General features: G+C 34.4%; 1 protein-coding gene across 1 annotated transcript in view; it reads left to right on the top strand.

Annotated features, from left to right (window-relative positions):
- The window catches only part of ADGB (androglobin), a 107,333-nt gene that overhangs the window by 24,483 nt on the left and 66,987 nt on the right, over window positions 1–15,863 (top strand). The window contains exons 4-10 of the mRNA XM_051615054.1: window positions 831–902; window positions 2,137–2,325; window positions 5,967–6,106; window positions 8,212–8,298; window positions 9,969–10,180; window positions 11,524–11,646; window positions 15,627–15,721. Coding sequence (XP_051471014.1) covers window positions 831–902; window positions 2,137–2,325; window positions 5,967–6,106; window positions 8,212–8,298; window positions 9,969–10,180; window positions 11,524–11,646; window positions 15,627–15,721 — 918 coding nt within the window. The remainder of the gene's footprint in view (window positions 1–830; window positions 903–2,136; window positions 2,326–5,966; window positions 6,107–8,211; window positions 8,299–9,968; window positions 10,181–11,523; window positions 11,647–15,626; window positions 15,722–15,863) is intronic.

Below are 15,863 nucleotides of genomic sequence, written 5' to 3' on the forward strand. Positions count from 1 at the left end.
AAGAGAGCTGGCAGCCCAGAAAGCTATGGAAACATGTATCTGTATTAAAAATAGCTATTAAAATCTATCTTTAGAGCACTGTGAGGAAACCATTTGTTTTCTTCAAGGTCTGATTGCATCTTTTATGCTTGTTTTTGTCCAATGCATTTTGAATCAAGAAGCTATCTATGATTACTAGAAATTTTATAAATTGTTAAAAATTAATGTAAATGTCAAGTGAGGAAAGGCTATTAAGATGATATATGTTGCTACCTAATCTACTAGTAACTAAAAAGAAAGTGTAAACAAGCCTATTTAGTGTGGTAAGCAAAGAATCAAGCAATGATCACCAATAAGTAAAGAGAGGCACAGACACATTTAGTTCAATAGACTACAACCCTAGTCCTCAAAATTATGTAGTACAGTCAAAGGTCTGATAAAGTCAGTGTTCATACTGACACTACCACTGTCTAACTGACCATGAGGAAACAAATTCCTTTGTATGTCGGTGGGGCACCAAGGAAATGTCAAACTGTGAGACAGTGTTATGATAATTATTTAAAGGATTAACTGCAAATATTATTAATAAATTGAGGGAATATCAATTTACTTATGTAATTATTCCGTTTGATAATCTTTAAAACTCCTGATAAAAATAATGATTTTTAAAAATTCTGAACAGCTACATTTTAAGAAATTTTTATTAAGGACCTAAGCAGCTACAAGATTCGCAAACTCATGGCCTTTAGTTTGCAGATGTCTAATGAATGTTTGCCAAATGTCTAACATTTGTATGTCACTACTGTGAAACATTAGTGTTAAATGGACTGAACTGATTTACTTTCTCCTAGGTTCCTGTGGTTGTCCACAATGAAACCTCATTTGATGTTTTTTCAGCCAATGATCATCTATTTTGTAGTGAGGTAGGCAGAAATATGTTAATGTCCTTTCAAAAATATTTCCTTTAATTCTTTTTAACTCCTTCTAGCTTTTCAATCCAAATTTCTGTCTTGAAGAAATAAGTTGTCACCATTTTTTTAAGTGAAAAAAGAAAGATGGGAATAAAATAGCAAGAAATAATCTAGATTTGTATAATAGGTGTTTACCTTTTTCACAATTAAAAAAATTAAGTCAATAATGGTCAAAAAATTTTCAAACTTTTTTCCATGAACTATGAAGATTACTGGATAATATTCTCAAAACACAAGAGCAAGTAAAAGCTATATTAGAAAGGTTTCATATTTTTCATTCAAACTTTCCTGAAGTCATGTTCTTAGTTTGCTTGCTAGGTTGTGCAAATGCCTGCCACCCAGCCAGTGTTTTCATTCTCCCTCAGGTTAATTAAATGTTTACTGAATTTCTACAGATCAGGAAAAAGTATTAAGCAGGTAGAATCAAGGCATCTTAGTGCCTTACTGAATTTAATATTACTTCATAATTTCTTATTAATTTGGTGCTTCAATACAAATACAAAATTCAACACCAGAGAAACTGTATGGGAGGATGCCACCACAAAAGGTATTATGTAAATTGTGCTGTTCACAAAGCAGCAATTAATCTTAGGCCAGGTTTCTTATAGTAAAAGCTTATTTTCAGTCTTGTTTATATAATCACTGTAACAGTCTGCTAATACTTGTGGAACTATAGCATACATCAGAAATCTGCGTGTTGGAAAAACAAATGCACTAAAGCATGCTTAGTTAATGTTGTTATTTTAGAAATTATTAAATACTTTTAATGTTTTAGGATTGTTTTTTACTGAGTAAAAAAGAAGTGCTAAAGCCATTACTGATTTTTAGCAGCTATATTTAGCCATAAGCAAATAAATAAGTGACAGTTCATAAGTCCTAGAATGTAATTTATTTTAAATTATATGTCCTAATTTTTCTTTCCTAAATGATGATCAGTGCAATTTATACTGTGCCATTACTCAGTTTCAGGAAGTCTTGTGTTATTGTAGATAGGTATTATGATGATTTTTAGAAAAGTTGTACCAGTTAAATTATTTTTTGCATGAAAACCTAGGATACTTTTGTTTCACTTCATTTAAAACACAATATTTTTAATTCTTTGATCATTATAATTTGGTTTTGTAAATAAGTATTTTTGCTGTAAGTAAAAAACATCTTTTTTTTTTGTATTTTTCTCTGTTTTCAGCTGATGAGATGGATTATAAGTGAAATCTATGCAGTCTGGAGGATATATAATGAAAAGGCTTTAACTAATGCAACATCCACATTTTTTTGGAAACCATGGGAACATATTTATGCCTTATGTAAAGCTATCAAGGGACACATGCCACTGTACAACAGCTACGGAAAATACATAGTGAAACTTTATTGGATGGTGAGTACTTGCCTCCAACAATATATAGATGCTATGCAGCTAATTAGGCAAATGTTAACGGTTAGGGTAAATACTTTTTTTGTTATTGCAAATATATGGATTTGTAGGCATAGGAGTGTTGACAAATTGTTAATGCATGCTAATAAAAATGCCTTTTACCATTAACGTGAATTTTTTGGTACAACTTAGAACTTGATTGTGCTTGTTTGGTTTGGTGGGGTTTTTGGTAGGAAGGGGAGGGGCCATTGAAATAACTTTTCTCATAATTTTTTACATTTTGTGTAAAACAGCAGCTTAAAGCACAATTGCAATGTATTTAACAGGAAATAATTGGTTCACTCTGTATCATATAGTGAGTGGTTAAAGTAATGTTGATTTAAGTGATTGTAATTTTTCTGAGCTGCATCTGATGCTTTACATCCTATTTTTACAGGCTTTGATTTCTAAATCATGTGTCCTCTTATACTCCAATGTAAACTGCTTTTGGCATATTTACACAAATTTGTTTCTTTCTTACACCTTTTTGTTTTACAAAAGCACTTCTTGTTGATATTTTGAGGTTGCGTTTTGTTTTTTTTTTACTGTGTCTCAAAATGTTATGACAATACCAAGTGCCGTATGTGTGTTCTACATGAATGGAAATTCCTTTTACTGCTTGAATTCTCAGTGCAGGTTGGTTATTTTTAATTTCATTTTTGCTAGAGAGAAAAATATGAAGACTGATTGTGAAGTTGCACTGCACTGTAAGCTGTATGATTTAAATTCTCATTCAGTAACTTTTACCCTTTTTATGTTTCCCTTAGTTTCATCTGCTGATTTTTTTGTGTGCATTAATTTTTTTGAAATAATATTTACAATATTGTTTTTCCTGTGTAGTGAATAATGCAGTATTGAGCTTTGATGCACGTTTGGTAGAGCTAGACAAGTGGCCCACACCTCTGGTGTACTGGGTTTAAGAATGTTTTTTATTGTTTAAGTAACTTAAGTTATCTGATTTTACAGAACTATTTGTATCCAATTGTATTTAAAGATAATTAAAGTCTTCCAATGTAAGGACCATTTACTAAATATGTACTGGTAAAACCAAAACATCCATGGAGTTTCTAAACATAACAGACAAAAAATTCTTAAAGCTTTTTACAGTCAACAGGGAACACTTAATTTAATATTGAACCTCATACTAATAAACAAAGAAATTATCACTGATCTAGAAGTTAGAAGTAGTTATAATATAAAAACTTCCTGTGAATAAAAGTAAGCAGGGATTACATTTACTTCTACATCACCATGTTAAATTCTTTATAAATCTGCCCATCTTTTGAAAGAAACATAAATGCAAACACAGCCAGGGAGAGATTTGGAATGGCTGCACTTCTACATAGTGCAGTTTGATATGTGTTTCTTGAGAGGGAATAAAAACCTGAGCATATTTATTTTTAAATAATCCTACACCATGTACTTGTATGAAGAAAAACTTAACAGTTCTAATCTAGTTTAGATCAAATACGATCTTTTGAAAGGAAGCTTCATGCAGTTTGCTAGTGATACATGCCAGCCAGCCAGCACTGAGGAAGAAATAGGAATGCATTTAAAACTGAGAGAATTTCTTTACTTTCTTGTAAGGGGAAGCACTTAGCTGATTTACATGTCTGGGCTTTCCTCATCCCTTACTACTGCCTCCACATATGGAATAACTTGTATACGTATAGGGAAAGAGAGTAGCAATAGTTTAAAAGGCAGAAATTGTGTTGCCCATGTTCCTCAGGAGAGAACATCATTCTGTGTGTGAATTTAATGCTGCAGAGGCTGTGCATTCATGTGATAAAAGACTGCATTTTAAAGCACCTATGAGTTTTCAGGGTGTTTTATTTTCTTTGTCACTTTTGGTTTTGTTACCTTTCTGGCCTTTTGGCTTGCTTAATTTATTTTCTTCTCATTGTACAGATGTATTTCATAGAAAGAAAAGCAAGGGGAAAAAGTGGGTCACATGGTGGAAGATTAAAGAAAATGTACAAATGAGAAAAACTAATACCAGTAGATATAGAAGAGAAACAGATTTTACAGGAGAAAGTGGCAACTTAAATGAAAAAGGAGAGAAAGCACAGTGGAAGAATAAAGAACTGCTTTCAGTAAAATGGTGTATTGAGTCCTGAGGGATCCATGGATAATAATTTTCACATAATTGGCACAATATTTTTTCAGTTCTACCCCACATCCTACTTTCATTTTGCATTCTTGAGTTTTATTGAACTGATTTATTTCCACTTTTTCTCACCAATAGATTTTGTTTTCAATTCATTGACCTTCTGCCCCATATATTTTTCTCTTTCTCTTGCCATCATATTTCCATAAACTAGCATAATTGCTTTTAGAGTTAACATTGAAATGCTATAAGTTTATCAGTGATGCAAAATAAATGGATATGGATTCTATTATTTAATAAGTATAAAAGGAGAGCATTTAATGAGAAGAAACAAAATTTAAATGGTGCTACATATGCAAAAAATACTACTGCCTTTGAAGTATTAAATGCACAGAATTACTCTGAGTTTAAAAATGTCCAGAGCTATAGAAAATCAAATATCTCCTCAATCTTTTCCGTTAATTTTCAACTTGTATTGCTCCCTCTATTAAACTTCAGCAGTTATTGAAAAAGGAGATGACTATGTCATCCTTTAATTTACTAGATCCTCTTCAAACTTGGGAAATCTTAAAAATCTAGTTTTGGCAGTCATGGAATAGTTTTTCCCTAAAAAAATATTAGCCTCTTTTATGCTTTATTGGTATCTTTGCTATTTGGTCTAACTTTATTTTCTTCTGAAACTTATAGAAGTCATATAGTGTTAATCAGCTGGTATTTCAGCTTGAAGCCACAGTTTAGTTGCAAGCAGAGAACAATAATTTTGCCCTCTCTGATAACTTATGGTGAACATTTTAGTGATTTGGTCAGGCATATTTACTATGGCCCCTCTAGTTCCTTAGCCTCTCTGTTATGTCTTGATCACTTTGACAGAGACTTTTTTGGAGAATGGTAGACAAGATTATTTTGTGGGATATTAGCTTGGATGAGACATCAGGTGTTGGAGATATGAGTGTCTTGTCTTACCTGTTTTTTTCTTATCCTGTAAAAACGGATATTTGTTCATTTTGTATTGTTTCCTATAGTGTTTTAAGACACAATCTTAATGCTTTCCAGGACACTAACCACTGCAGCCAACATTCCTAGGTACTTTGTGGGAAACAAGTGGGGCTTGTTTATGTCACAAGTATTTTCTAGACTAAGACCTTAAAGAGGCATTTGCAGAACTGACATCTTATTTCAGCCTTTTTTTAATCATTACTCTTTTCAGCTGTCTGTCATGGCAGCTGATGAAACAGCAGTGACTGCATGCACATGATGGTCTACACACATGAGAGGAAATCTATTTGGAAATAGCTGCAATTAGATTTATCTCTGACGTAAAACACTATGAATACTGTTTCTATGCTTCTCAGATATTATATGAGAACTTCTTTTAAAGCCATCTATAATGTAAATCAAATTACAGTAGACTCTGGTTCTTGAGTTACATGCACATTCTGTTTCCAACCCACAAACTTGGTGTTTTGTTTCTTATTGCCACCCCCTCCCTCTATCATAGGGTTGCTGGAGAAAGATCATTGTGGATGACACTATGCCTTTCAATGAAGAGGATCAGTTATTACTACCAGCTACAACCTGTGAAAGTGAACTTTGGCCAATGTTACTGTCCAAAGCCATCCTTAAGCTGGCAAATACTAGGTATGTTTTGTCATGTCACTTTCTGTTTGTTTTGCAAAAAGTCATTTCAGTGTATATGGGAAATACATTTTGCTACATATTTTCTACTGAAAAATATACATTTTTCTGAAAGCTGACACCATAAATCAGTAAAGCAAACTCCTCTATAGCTAAGGAAGGTGCAGTATTTCCTTTAGATGTGTTTGTAAATGCACAGAAAACTGCAAAGAAACTGGAGAACTCTTCTTGTTTGCTTTATCTGTCATTATTCCTAAAAAGTTTCACATGCAGTTTTCCTGCCAAATTGAAATGTCCAAGAAGTTTTAATCAAGTTTTGGTTGTCATCCTTAACTAGTATTGATTTAACCAGTATTGAAATAGAGTATTGTAAGCTACAGTTGATGTTTTTGCTGCAGTTTTGCTGTTGTGGCCTATTTGGTGATCCACTCCCCTAAAACTGACTTGGAAAGTAGGAAGTGGCCTGTGGTGCAGTGACTGACAATTAGGGCACCAGTCACAAAATTACAGAATGTTAGGGGGTTGGAAGGGACCTTTGGAAATCATCGAGTCCAACTCCCCTGCCTGAGCAGGATCACCTAGGGCAGGTCACAAAGAAAAGCATCCAGGTGAGTCTTGAAATTCTCCAGAGAAGAAGACTCCTCAACCTCTTTGGGCAGCCTGTTCCAGTGCTCCATAACCCTTACAGTAAAGAAGTTTTTCCTCACATTGAGGTAAAACTTCCTGTTCTAGTTTGCATTCATTGCCCTTTGTCCTATCACAGGGCATGACTGAAAAGATTAGCCCTTCCTTCTTGACACCCACCCTTTAGATATTTATATACATTAATAAGATCCCCTCTCAGTCTTCTCTTTATTAAACTGCCCCAGTTCTCTCAGCCTTTCATCGTAAGGCAGGTGTTCCAGTCCCTTAACTGTCCTGTAGCCCCTTGTTGGACTCTCTCAAGTAAATCCCTGTCCCTCATGAACTGGAGAGCCCAGAACTGGACACAATACTCCAGGTGGGGTCTCTCTAGGGCAGAGTAGAGGGGGAAGAGAACCTGACACACTGTTCTTAATGCACCCCAAGATATCATTGGCCTTTTTGACCACAAAGGGTACATTGCTGTCCCATGGATAACTTGTTGTCCACCAGGACTCCAAGGTCCTTCTTCATGGAGCTGCTTTCTAACAGGACAGCTCCTAATCTGTACTGGTGCATATTGTTCCTCCCCAGGTGGCAGGACTCTACACTTATTCTTGTTGAACCTCATTAGGTTCCTCTTTGCCCAGCTCTCCAGTCTGTCCAAATCTTGCTGAATGGCTGCACAGCCTCCTGGTGAATCAGCCAATCTTCCCAGTTATGTATCATCAGCAAACTTGCCTGAGGATAGACTCTGTCTGAATTATTTTGAAAATAGTTCAAAACACTGATCTGGTTAGTCAAGGTTCCCTGTTTTGGTTATATCAAGTTATGTTTGTTGTAAGAGTGATCTAAAGCACTTCTACACAGGCTAGAGAGTTGCCTAGAACTGCCCATTAGGAAACTGTTTTCAGGAACCTGTTTGAAATACTGCATTTTGCCAGAGCACAAGGGTCATGGCCAAGTGCTGGCATGCTTTGCCTTGGTCCTCTCAGGATCTACAGACAGAAATCTCTCTACAGAGTAGCAGACTGTATTGCTTTGAAGGAATGGAGTGTGGTATGCTGGAAATGCAGCCAACTTGTGCATAGTAACCTGGGAGTTAGAGCAGCTGCTCAGGAAATGGAAGTTCTAGATTCATATCCCACTTCTAGCGCGAGAGACTTCAAACCCACATCTCCAGCCCTGCAGAAAGATTCTTTACTGTGTGCTACTATACATAGTATGCTAGCTAACAATTTTGAAACTGTGCTGTTATACTGGAGGGAGCGCTAAACTAAAAGACCTGATTCAAAGGCATAAAACCAAATTTGACTGTAGGCTAGCAGTCAGCATGGTTTGAAGACTGAAATAGCAAGTAATGACTTGTTCAGCAAGCTGTTCTGTTTGTGTGTGGTCTTGATCCTACAGGAAGGAATGTAGACTACAGAGTTTACCATGAGTTGGTTATATTGTAATTCTGTATAATGTCTGCTTTTGTCTTACAGTATGCTTGAAACTGGAAATAGAGAGCTGGAGGAATTCACAGTTCTACAGACACTGACTGGATGGATACCAGAAGTTATTCCTCTCCAGTATGCTCTCCAGTATGCTCTTCTATTAAATGACTTACATATTACTCATTTAACATTTAATTCTATAAGTTATTATGAAAAAAAAGCTGAGTCCTAAAGTCCTGCAGCATCAATTTTGGGAAGTCTATGTTTTTAATTCTGGCACTTGATAAACATGCCTTCAATGAATGAAATATCATTGAGGGTTTTTTTGTAGGTCATACAGTTGCTTGTAAAACTATTTATCATGTTAAGCTGATACTTATTATTTATAACATTATTCAATTTTTAAACTAATATTAAATACTGTGGTGAAAACAAGGTTAGAAGAATCTGTTTCATTTAGTATACAGATACAAAATATCTGCCAGTAATAATAATTACAACCTTGTATCTGAATTCACTATAAAATTAGATATCAAGAATTTGAAAGTGCTCAACTTCAGCTAGTATGGTGTTTTCATCTTTTGAATTGCAACAGTTGATATACTTTTATTTCTAAGCTAAAATAGTATTTCCAACCTATAATAACATATTTCATGTTTCCTCTGGGGTTTAAGTCCATTCTGTAGTTTTAAAGAATAGATGTTCTAATTTTGCAGCTGGACATTGTTTTTACTGAATGAACCACTGGGATACAGGCACTAAATACTTGGACATTTTTTTTTAATTGCTCTTGTTTGCCTTTGATGCATACTTTCTAATGAATAGATTGATAACAAATAGTTTGGGTTTATGTATAATTTATTTAAGTCTAATTATATAAAAGGTATTTTAGCCCTTATTTCAGCAATTTTTATGTTCGAAGCCATGATTGCACTTTGGGTTTTTGATGTATTTCTGCCTTGCACTAGTGTGTTTGAAGCCCATAGACTTAGAAATCTAAAAACCTACATTTTGTTCCTTTATGTAGCTAGCTTTACAACTGCAACAGCAAAAAGCAGTATTCATGACTCTGCCACTTACTTAAAATATATTATGGAGTAAGAAAATGTGAATAGCACAGATTCTTTGCAATAGTAGTAAAACTTGGCTTTAGCTCATTGTACAATCAATCATGTTATTTGGTTCTTTATTTTTGTTTTTTTTAAAGTGGTTTGAATGCAGTTTGCTTTCATGAAGCATATTCATGGCCCTGGAAAAATCATTCACTTCTAGGTTACTTCTAGAAACACTGAGCTTCTGTGGAGAATCAGTATCTCTGCAACTGCCATGTCATATCAAAAAGCAGTTGCAGCTCTGATGGAATCAGTGGAAGAGGCATCAAACTACCTGTGCTGAAACAATTAGGAAAACTAGTTTGGAAGTACCTTTGAGAAGGTTTTTGATGTGCAGAGCCAGAGTCAAGTTATTATACAGTGTAGTTGCAAAGTGGTCTGCAAATTTCCCTGCTGCAACTTTTATCTCCTAAAAAGCTTTAGAACTAATGCTTTATTTATGTGCTCCTCTAACCACCATCTCTTTCTTTATGGATCTATCCATCATCTGTCTCTCAACAAATTGGCTGATACACAAAATTAGGCAAGTCTGTTTTATTTAATAATAAAGAAATTAATAATAAATTAACATAGTAACTTTTCTAAGAGTTGGATTGTCAGTTTTAACATAATGTTGTCTAAATGAATATTATGCTTTCTTTCCCTCTTCCAAATATCATTATCATTGACGTATACATGTGGGTTTTTTTAAAGGCCTGGATACTTGGACAAAGTCTGGAGCTTTCTGAAAAAGACTGTGCCAGAATTCAAGTTGCCAGATAAGAAGACTCCAGAACTTGATATTTCTCAGTCAGATACAAAACCTACAGAGACCAAAGTCTCAGAGTTAAAAAATGAAGTTTCATTTGTGAATAAGCAGTCAGATAAACCTGAGAAAGCAGAGAAAACCGATAAACTTGGCAAAGGTCTGTAATTTTAGTTAGTATCTTTGTAGGCCAAGCATAAATAGTTAGCATAACCTCTGGCTTCAAAATTGTATGTCTTTATTGCAACTCTGTGGGATAGTTGTTGTTTCGTTGAACATGTTGCAATGGTGTAAATTAGAAAAAGGTTTAACTGTCAATCTCATTAGAAGCAGTAGTAGTCTCTTATGAAAATAGGTTCATTTTATGACAGACATTTGTTCAGCTCTATGTCACAGCCATTTTTCTAAAGACTGGTTCCTTGCAGAAGGATAACAGCCAGAGAGGTTACAGTTTCCCCAAAGGCAACACTACTCTGACCATCATTAAATTATTCATTTTGTATTGTGTATTAAAAGCATGATTACCTACAGATGGTTCTGACAGGTACATTCTGATGGCTATCTGCATTTTTATTTATAGCAGCTTTTCTGTTTATGCTACTGGGCATTAATTTTCTTCAAGAGCTGCTAATCTTATTTACATTAAAATGAAAAAAAAAAAGGTTTAAAGACTTTTTTGTTCTAGTATATAATTCTTCAATGTTTATATTTCAGTGTTCTTAATTGTTGTTTTAACTTGAAGGTTTAGATGCAATTTCACAAATACTCTAATGTCTTTGGAATGTACAAATCATATACTACAATTTCTATTTCTTCCTAGATTTTTGGAAAAAATATTTTCTTCCCCACTTTGAATCCCAAATACTGAGCCTGAATGTGCAAAGTGTTGCAAAAATATTAGAAAAGACCTGGCTGAGGGAGTCTTGTCTCCTAGGAATTCTTGTTATCATTTTATGACCCACCCACCAGCATAGTAGATTTTTCAGTTTGGAATGGACACTCACAGGGATGCAGCCACTGGGAACTTCACTGTTTTTCATCCCACAGGGTGTTTTCATTTATTCCTGGAAAACTTTGTAAATTTAATCCTCCCTAAAACTTCAATCCCCAACTCTGAGACTACAAGCTCTGTTCAGATGCTCTAGTAATGTTTGGGATTTTTTTTCCTTAGAAATGCATTTTTGTATAATCTAAATTATGAGGCTTGAAAGGTTTTGCCTGTGGGAGACTTTCTTCTTCCATGTCCATTGGGAACCTATGTCTCATCTGTGTTAGATTTTTTTTGAAATTACAGATGCACAGGAGAGATGAATAAAACTTTTGGCAAAGTGCCAGAAACTCAGGAATTCCAAAATTATCCCGACTTGGAATAGTTTGTGGTTTATTTTTTTTCTTTTTAAAATTTATATAAAATGTCAGTAAAGCATTTATACAGTAGGAGAGTTTATGACTGAAAGATTTTATCTGAAAAAGAAAAATATTGATGTTTATTTTGCTTAATAGAAAAAGCAGAGCATAAAGAAATGGGAAAAAAGAAAAGCAGAGAAGGAGAAAAAGAAAAGAACAAAGCACATCATTCTTCACAAATGTTGCCAGAAGCCCAGCGTACTCAGGCCTTAAATGGAAGTAAGTCCTATTCTTTTTAAGCTAAAAATACAAAGAAGAATTACATATAAAGCAAAAGGCTTTGCTTTTATTTGGTTTTGAACTTAATTGGAGGGAAGTTAACTATACTGTTTTTAAAATTTGTAGTTCATTAACCTATTAAAATCCTGTGAGTTATATTCAGAGTAGCACTGCAGTAACTTGTGTTTGGTTTCAGAAGGTAAAGTAAATCTATGCAGAATATTTGGAAGTTGATGGCCAGTCATGTAGGACCAAGATTTGTTCTCCTGGTAAACTTTCTGTATTAAAAAAAAACCCTTTCCTCTCTAATAACTTGTTTTTTCAATAACTACTGTATTTATTAAATTGTGTTTGGAATAGCTGGAATACTTCTTTTTTGAAGTCTAGGGGGTTAGGGTGGCCAGAAATCATCTCCAGAGAGTGGCCTGAAACAGCAAAAAAAACTGTTGTGATAGTAACATCTGAAACTGGGGCTAGGTTCAATGCCAGTCTCCAGAGGCAGTAGTTGTAAAAAGTTTCTGAATTGTTCTTGGGTATTTTGTAATAGTGACTTTACTTAATGCAATAGGTTTTCTTTGGTTTGGTTTTTGTTTGGGTTTTGTTTTATTTTGTTTGGTTCATTCTTTTTTTTTTCTTTTAATGTATGTGGCTTGAAATACACTTCCTTTCCAGCACCATAAAAGTGCTTGTTTCCCTCCTGCAAGTTTTCACTCTACCTATTTAGTGTGAGGACTTCAGGGAATTGTTCTTTTTTCTGTGAAAAATAAGAATTATTTCTAAAGAAATATTTAGCAACTCTTGATATCATTTATATTTTATTTCTAAAATGGCAAAACTGTTTATTCATGTTCCTACTGGCCTGTTTTAGCACACAGTCTGCACTTTTCCACTAATCAGCCTTTCCTTCTAGGAATATTTCCCCTTTCATACCTAGGGGAGTCCATTCATCCCATAAAAAGTTTTTATAATTATCAATATGAGCTACTTAGGCCCTGTGTTCCTATAAAGAGCCACTGCACCATTTTCCATATATGTTTCTGACTTATGATTTTCCTAATCATTTCTGAATTGCTGGACAGGGTATACTATTCCATGAGAGAAGGCGCTAGCCAGGAATTTGGGAGTTTGTTCTACAAATTGGCCATATATTTGTGCCTCAATACTAGTTTAGTAGAGATACTAATATTTTCTATGTCACAAGAGACTTGAGAGATTATTATGTTTAGAAATTTCTGAAATCTTACAAGCAGTTCTGTAATGTTAGCCATCAGAGTTAATGAGATATATAACATGTAACTGTAAAGCCCTTTTCGTTTTCCTTTTGTCTATTCAAATGAATTTTCATTTACAAGTAGGGACCAGAGCCTAATATTTTGTTCTGGCTTTTCTAATTCTTATTATAATTCTGCAACATTTATGCCGCTTCTGAACAGAACATTCAGTTTTTCTGAAAACTAAAAAAATACCCTCCAATAGGCAAAGTTAATCCGTACCTCACTCAACATAGGAGTTTAACATACAAGCTGCACATCTAATAAAAAAGCTATTGAAAGTCAACTCAAGTGTTTTGGAAAATTAAAATTCAGCATCAGCTCTTGTTTGTCAAATAAATGTAGAAGAAACAAAATAAGAGAGAGCGAGAAAATTATTCTCAAATCTGCAAAACCTGTGATTTTTTTAATTATTTTTTTTTTTTTTTATAAAACCAGTTAAGAACTATTAAAACCAACAGTTCTAATTCCCAGCCTTTCTTTTTAAGTGACTGGATATATATACATTACATGTATCAATTCAAATCATACTTTCCCTTCTCTCAGAGACTGAAGCATTTGTTCAGGTTGTGTACTACTCACTCTCTATAAATGAATTTGCAAAGCTGCAAATGTGAAACATGAGCAGCTACAAGGATTCAGGAATTTTTAAGAAAGCATTACAGAATTAAATCCACACTGATGGCTTTGCTGAATCTGTTTTGTTATACTGTATGTTATAATATTTTTCATCTAATAGTACAACTTCTTTATCGAGGCTATTGGTTTGGACTAGTTTCCCTAGATGCTGAATTCACACAAATCAATGGTACCCTTGATGGCAAATAGTTTGCATATATCCTCCTCATTTTTTGTACAGTAAAAAAGGATCAAATCATGTATTATTTTTAATAATGGCATAATAAAAAGAGTACTTCTAGTATTGTTATTATTAATAATTAATTATTATTAAAGTGGATATGGTTTCATCTCGTTAATCATTTGCCTGCTCTCGTAATTTGTTTGTTGCCATCTACTGTCTGCATTGCAGACACTTTTTTTCACAACCCATCTGGGCTGCTTATGACAGCTTTACATTCCACCTGGTATTTGATTAAATACTCTTTTTTGAGAAATACTTCTCACAAGCAATCAGGTCTGTGTGTCTTATGGTACCCTTCTGTTCTGCAATGCGTAGGACATCGTAGCTGCTCCTGCTGTATTTGTGAGATCAGCTATGTCAGTAGGGACTGAGATCAAACCTAAATTACAGCCTTGCTTTTGAATAGGTTGGAACTCACAGCTATCACAGGAGCTGTGGTTAACATAGGAATCATAAGCATGCAGAGAGAAATATTAAGAATCCACTGGAAAGTAACTCTAACATACCATCAGCTTATATTTAATCAAGTAATTGAATTTCTGGAAGAATATTTAAAATGCAGAGACATCTTACTGCTTAAAAAAACCCACAACATTGCATACCTTCTCAATATAAGGATTTTAAGTCTGATAAATTTTATTTTCTAGCTACCTGCCTCTCTGTCATTTTCCTTTCTTTTCTCTTTTCTTTCCCTTTCCTTTTTTCCTTTGTATGCAGACAGCATTGTTTTATTCTATTTCTCAGAAAATACCTATTCTTAGAGCAACTTCCAGTTAAATACTTATTCAACATAGGAAGCAATTATCCTGTATTTCAGGTGGAGTTGAAAGGAACAAAGTCAAAACATTCTGATGAAAATCATGTGTCACAATTTGTGTACTGAAATCCTCTCTTCACTAGCTTGCTTAGATGAGAAAAAAAAAAATAGAAATAGGTACCCTTCTTTTTGAGCTTTTAGGTCCAACCACAGACCCATAGTCAAGTATTATATTTCCTGGACTTTTCAGTTCCTTTCAGCTTGAGTAAACCGGCTGTCAGCCAGGCAGCCTTGGTTTCTCTTCATCATTCAGGAACTACCAATGGCCTCTTTCACAGAAACAGGTATAAGATGATTGTGTGGCTGCTGAGTGCAACAGATTTCTAGAGGTAACAAAGTGAGCATGTCCCTGCTTTTTATGCCCTGTCTATGGCAAAATTACAGGAAAACAAGCTTCTGGATGGTGTGTGGGATAAGACCTGTCTAGTCACCCCCTCACAGACATCATTACCTCCACTTTTCCATCTCCTTGACAGAAATAAGAGCAGTAACCATGGTTTACAAGCATTCTTTCTCAAACTACTTATCTCAGTCTTCATGTCCATTGGCAGGAGTGGCCAGAGCTCTGGCTTAAATCCTTTTGTTGCCAAAATCAAATTTTGCATTTGCTGGTGGGAAGTACTGACCCATCACTGTGTTTTTACTTTACATCTGTCTACCCAGATTATGTTTATTGTGCTCTTCACACTAGTATATAGTATTTTAAAAATTTAAAGAAAAATGAAAGAGCAATGGTGAGAGCTGTTGCATTTCTAAGTTGTAGTTTCTGTTATTCATTTGTGTAAATGAAGTAAAAGAGGCAAAATTTGTTGGTGGTCTAAATAGGTAAGGATGAAAACAATGTGTTTTTCCATTCATAGCTTCTCTTCTGAGTAGTTACAATTAACTCTTGTTTTGAATGAAATAACTGAGTCAAACAAAGAAAAGAGTAATAAAAATCAGGCAAAGAAAACATAATAATTTAGGGTGAGGCAAACCAATATTTATTTATTTACTGTTTATTATAAAGCCTGTTATGTTTTCTCTGCAGACTCTTCTGCACCAACCCAGCCAGAAATGGCCGTGTATGCTGGGTGTATACCGCTACATTTGTTTGAAGAGAATATTTTTTCATTAAGGCAGATGGTAAGATTCTATGCTCTCAGGACAGGAAAGCATTACTTAATTATCAGGGGGTCCAGTTTTGTAGCAACTATGTTATAACAAAAAAAAAATTGAATTACTATAGTGAAACAGTCACTAGGTAATGACCATCAGTTACATTTGT

The sequence above is a fragment of the Apus apus genome, chromosome 3 (genome assembly GCF_020740795.1).
Source record: "Apus apus isolate bApuApu2 chromosome 3, bApuApu2.pri.cur, whole genome shotgun sequence".
Classification (NCBI taxonomy): domain Eukaryota; kingdom Metazoa; phylum Chordata; class Aves; order Apodiformes; family Apodidae; genus Apus; species Apus apus.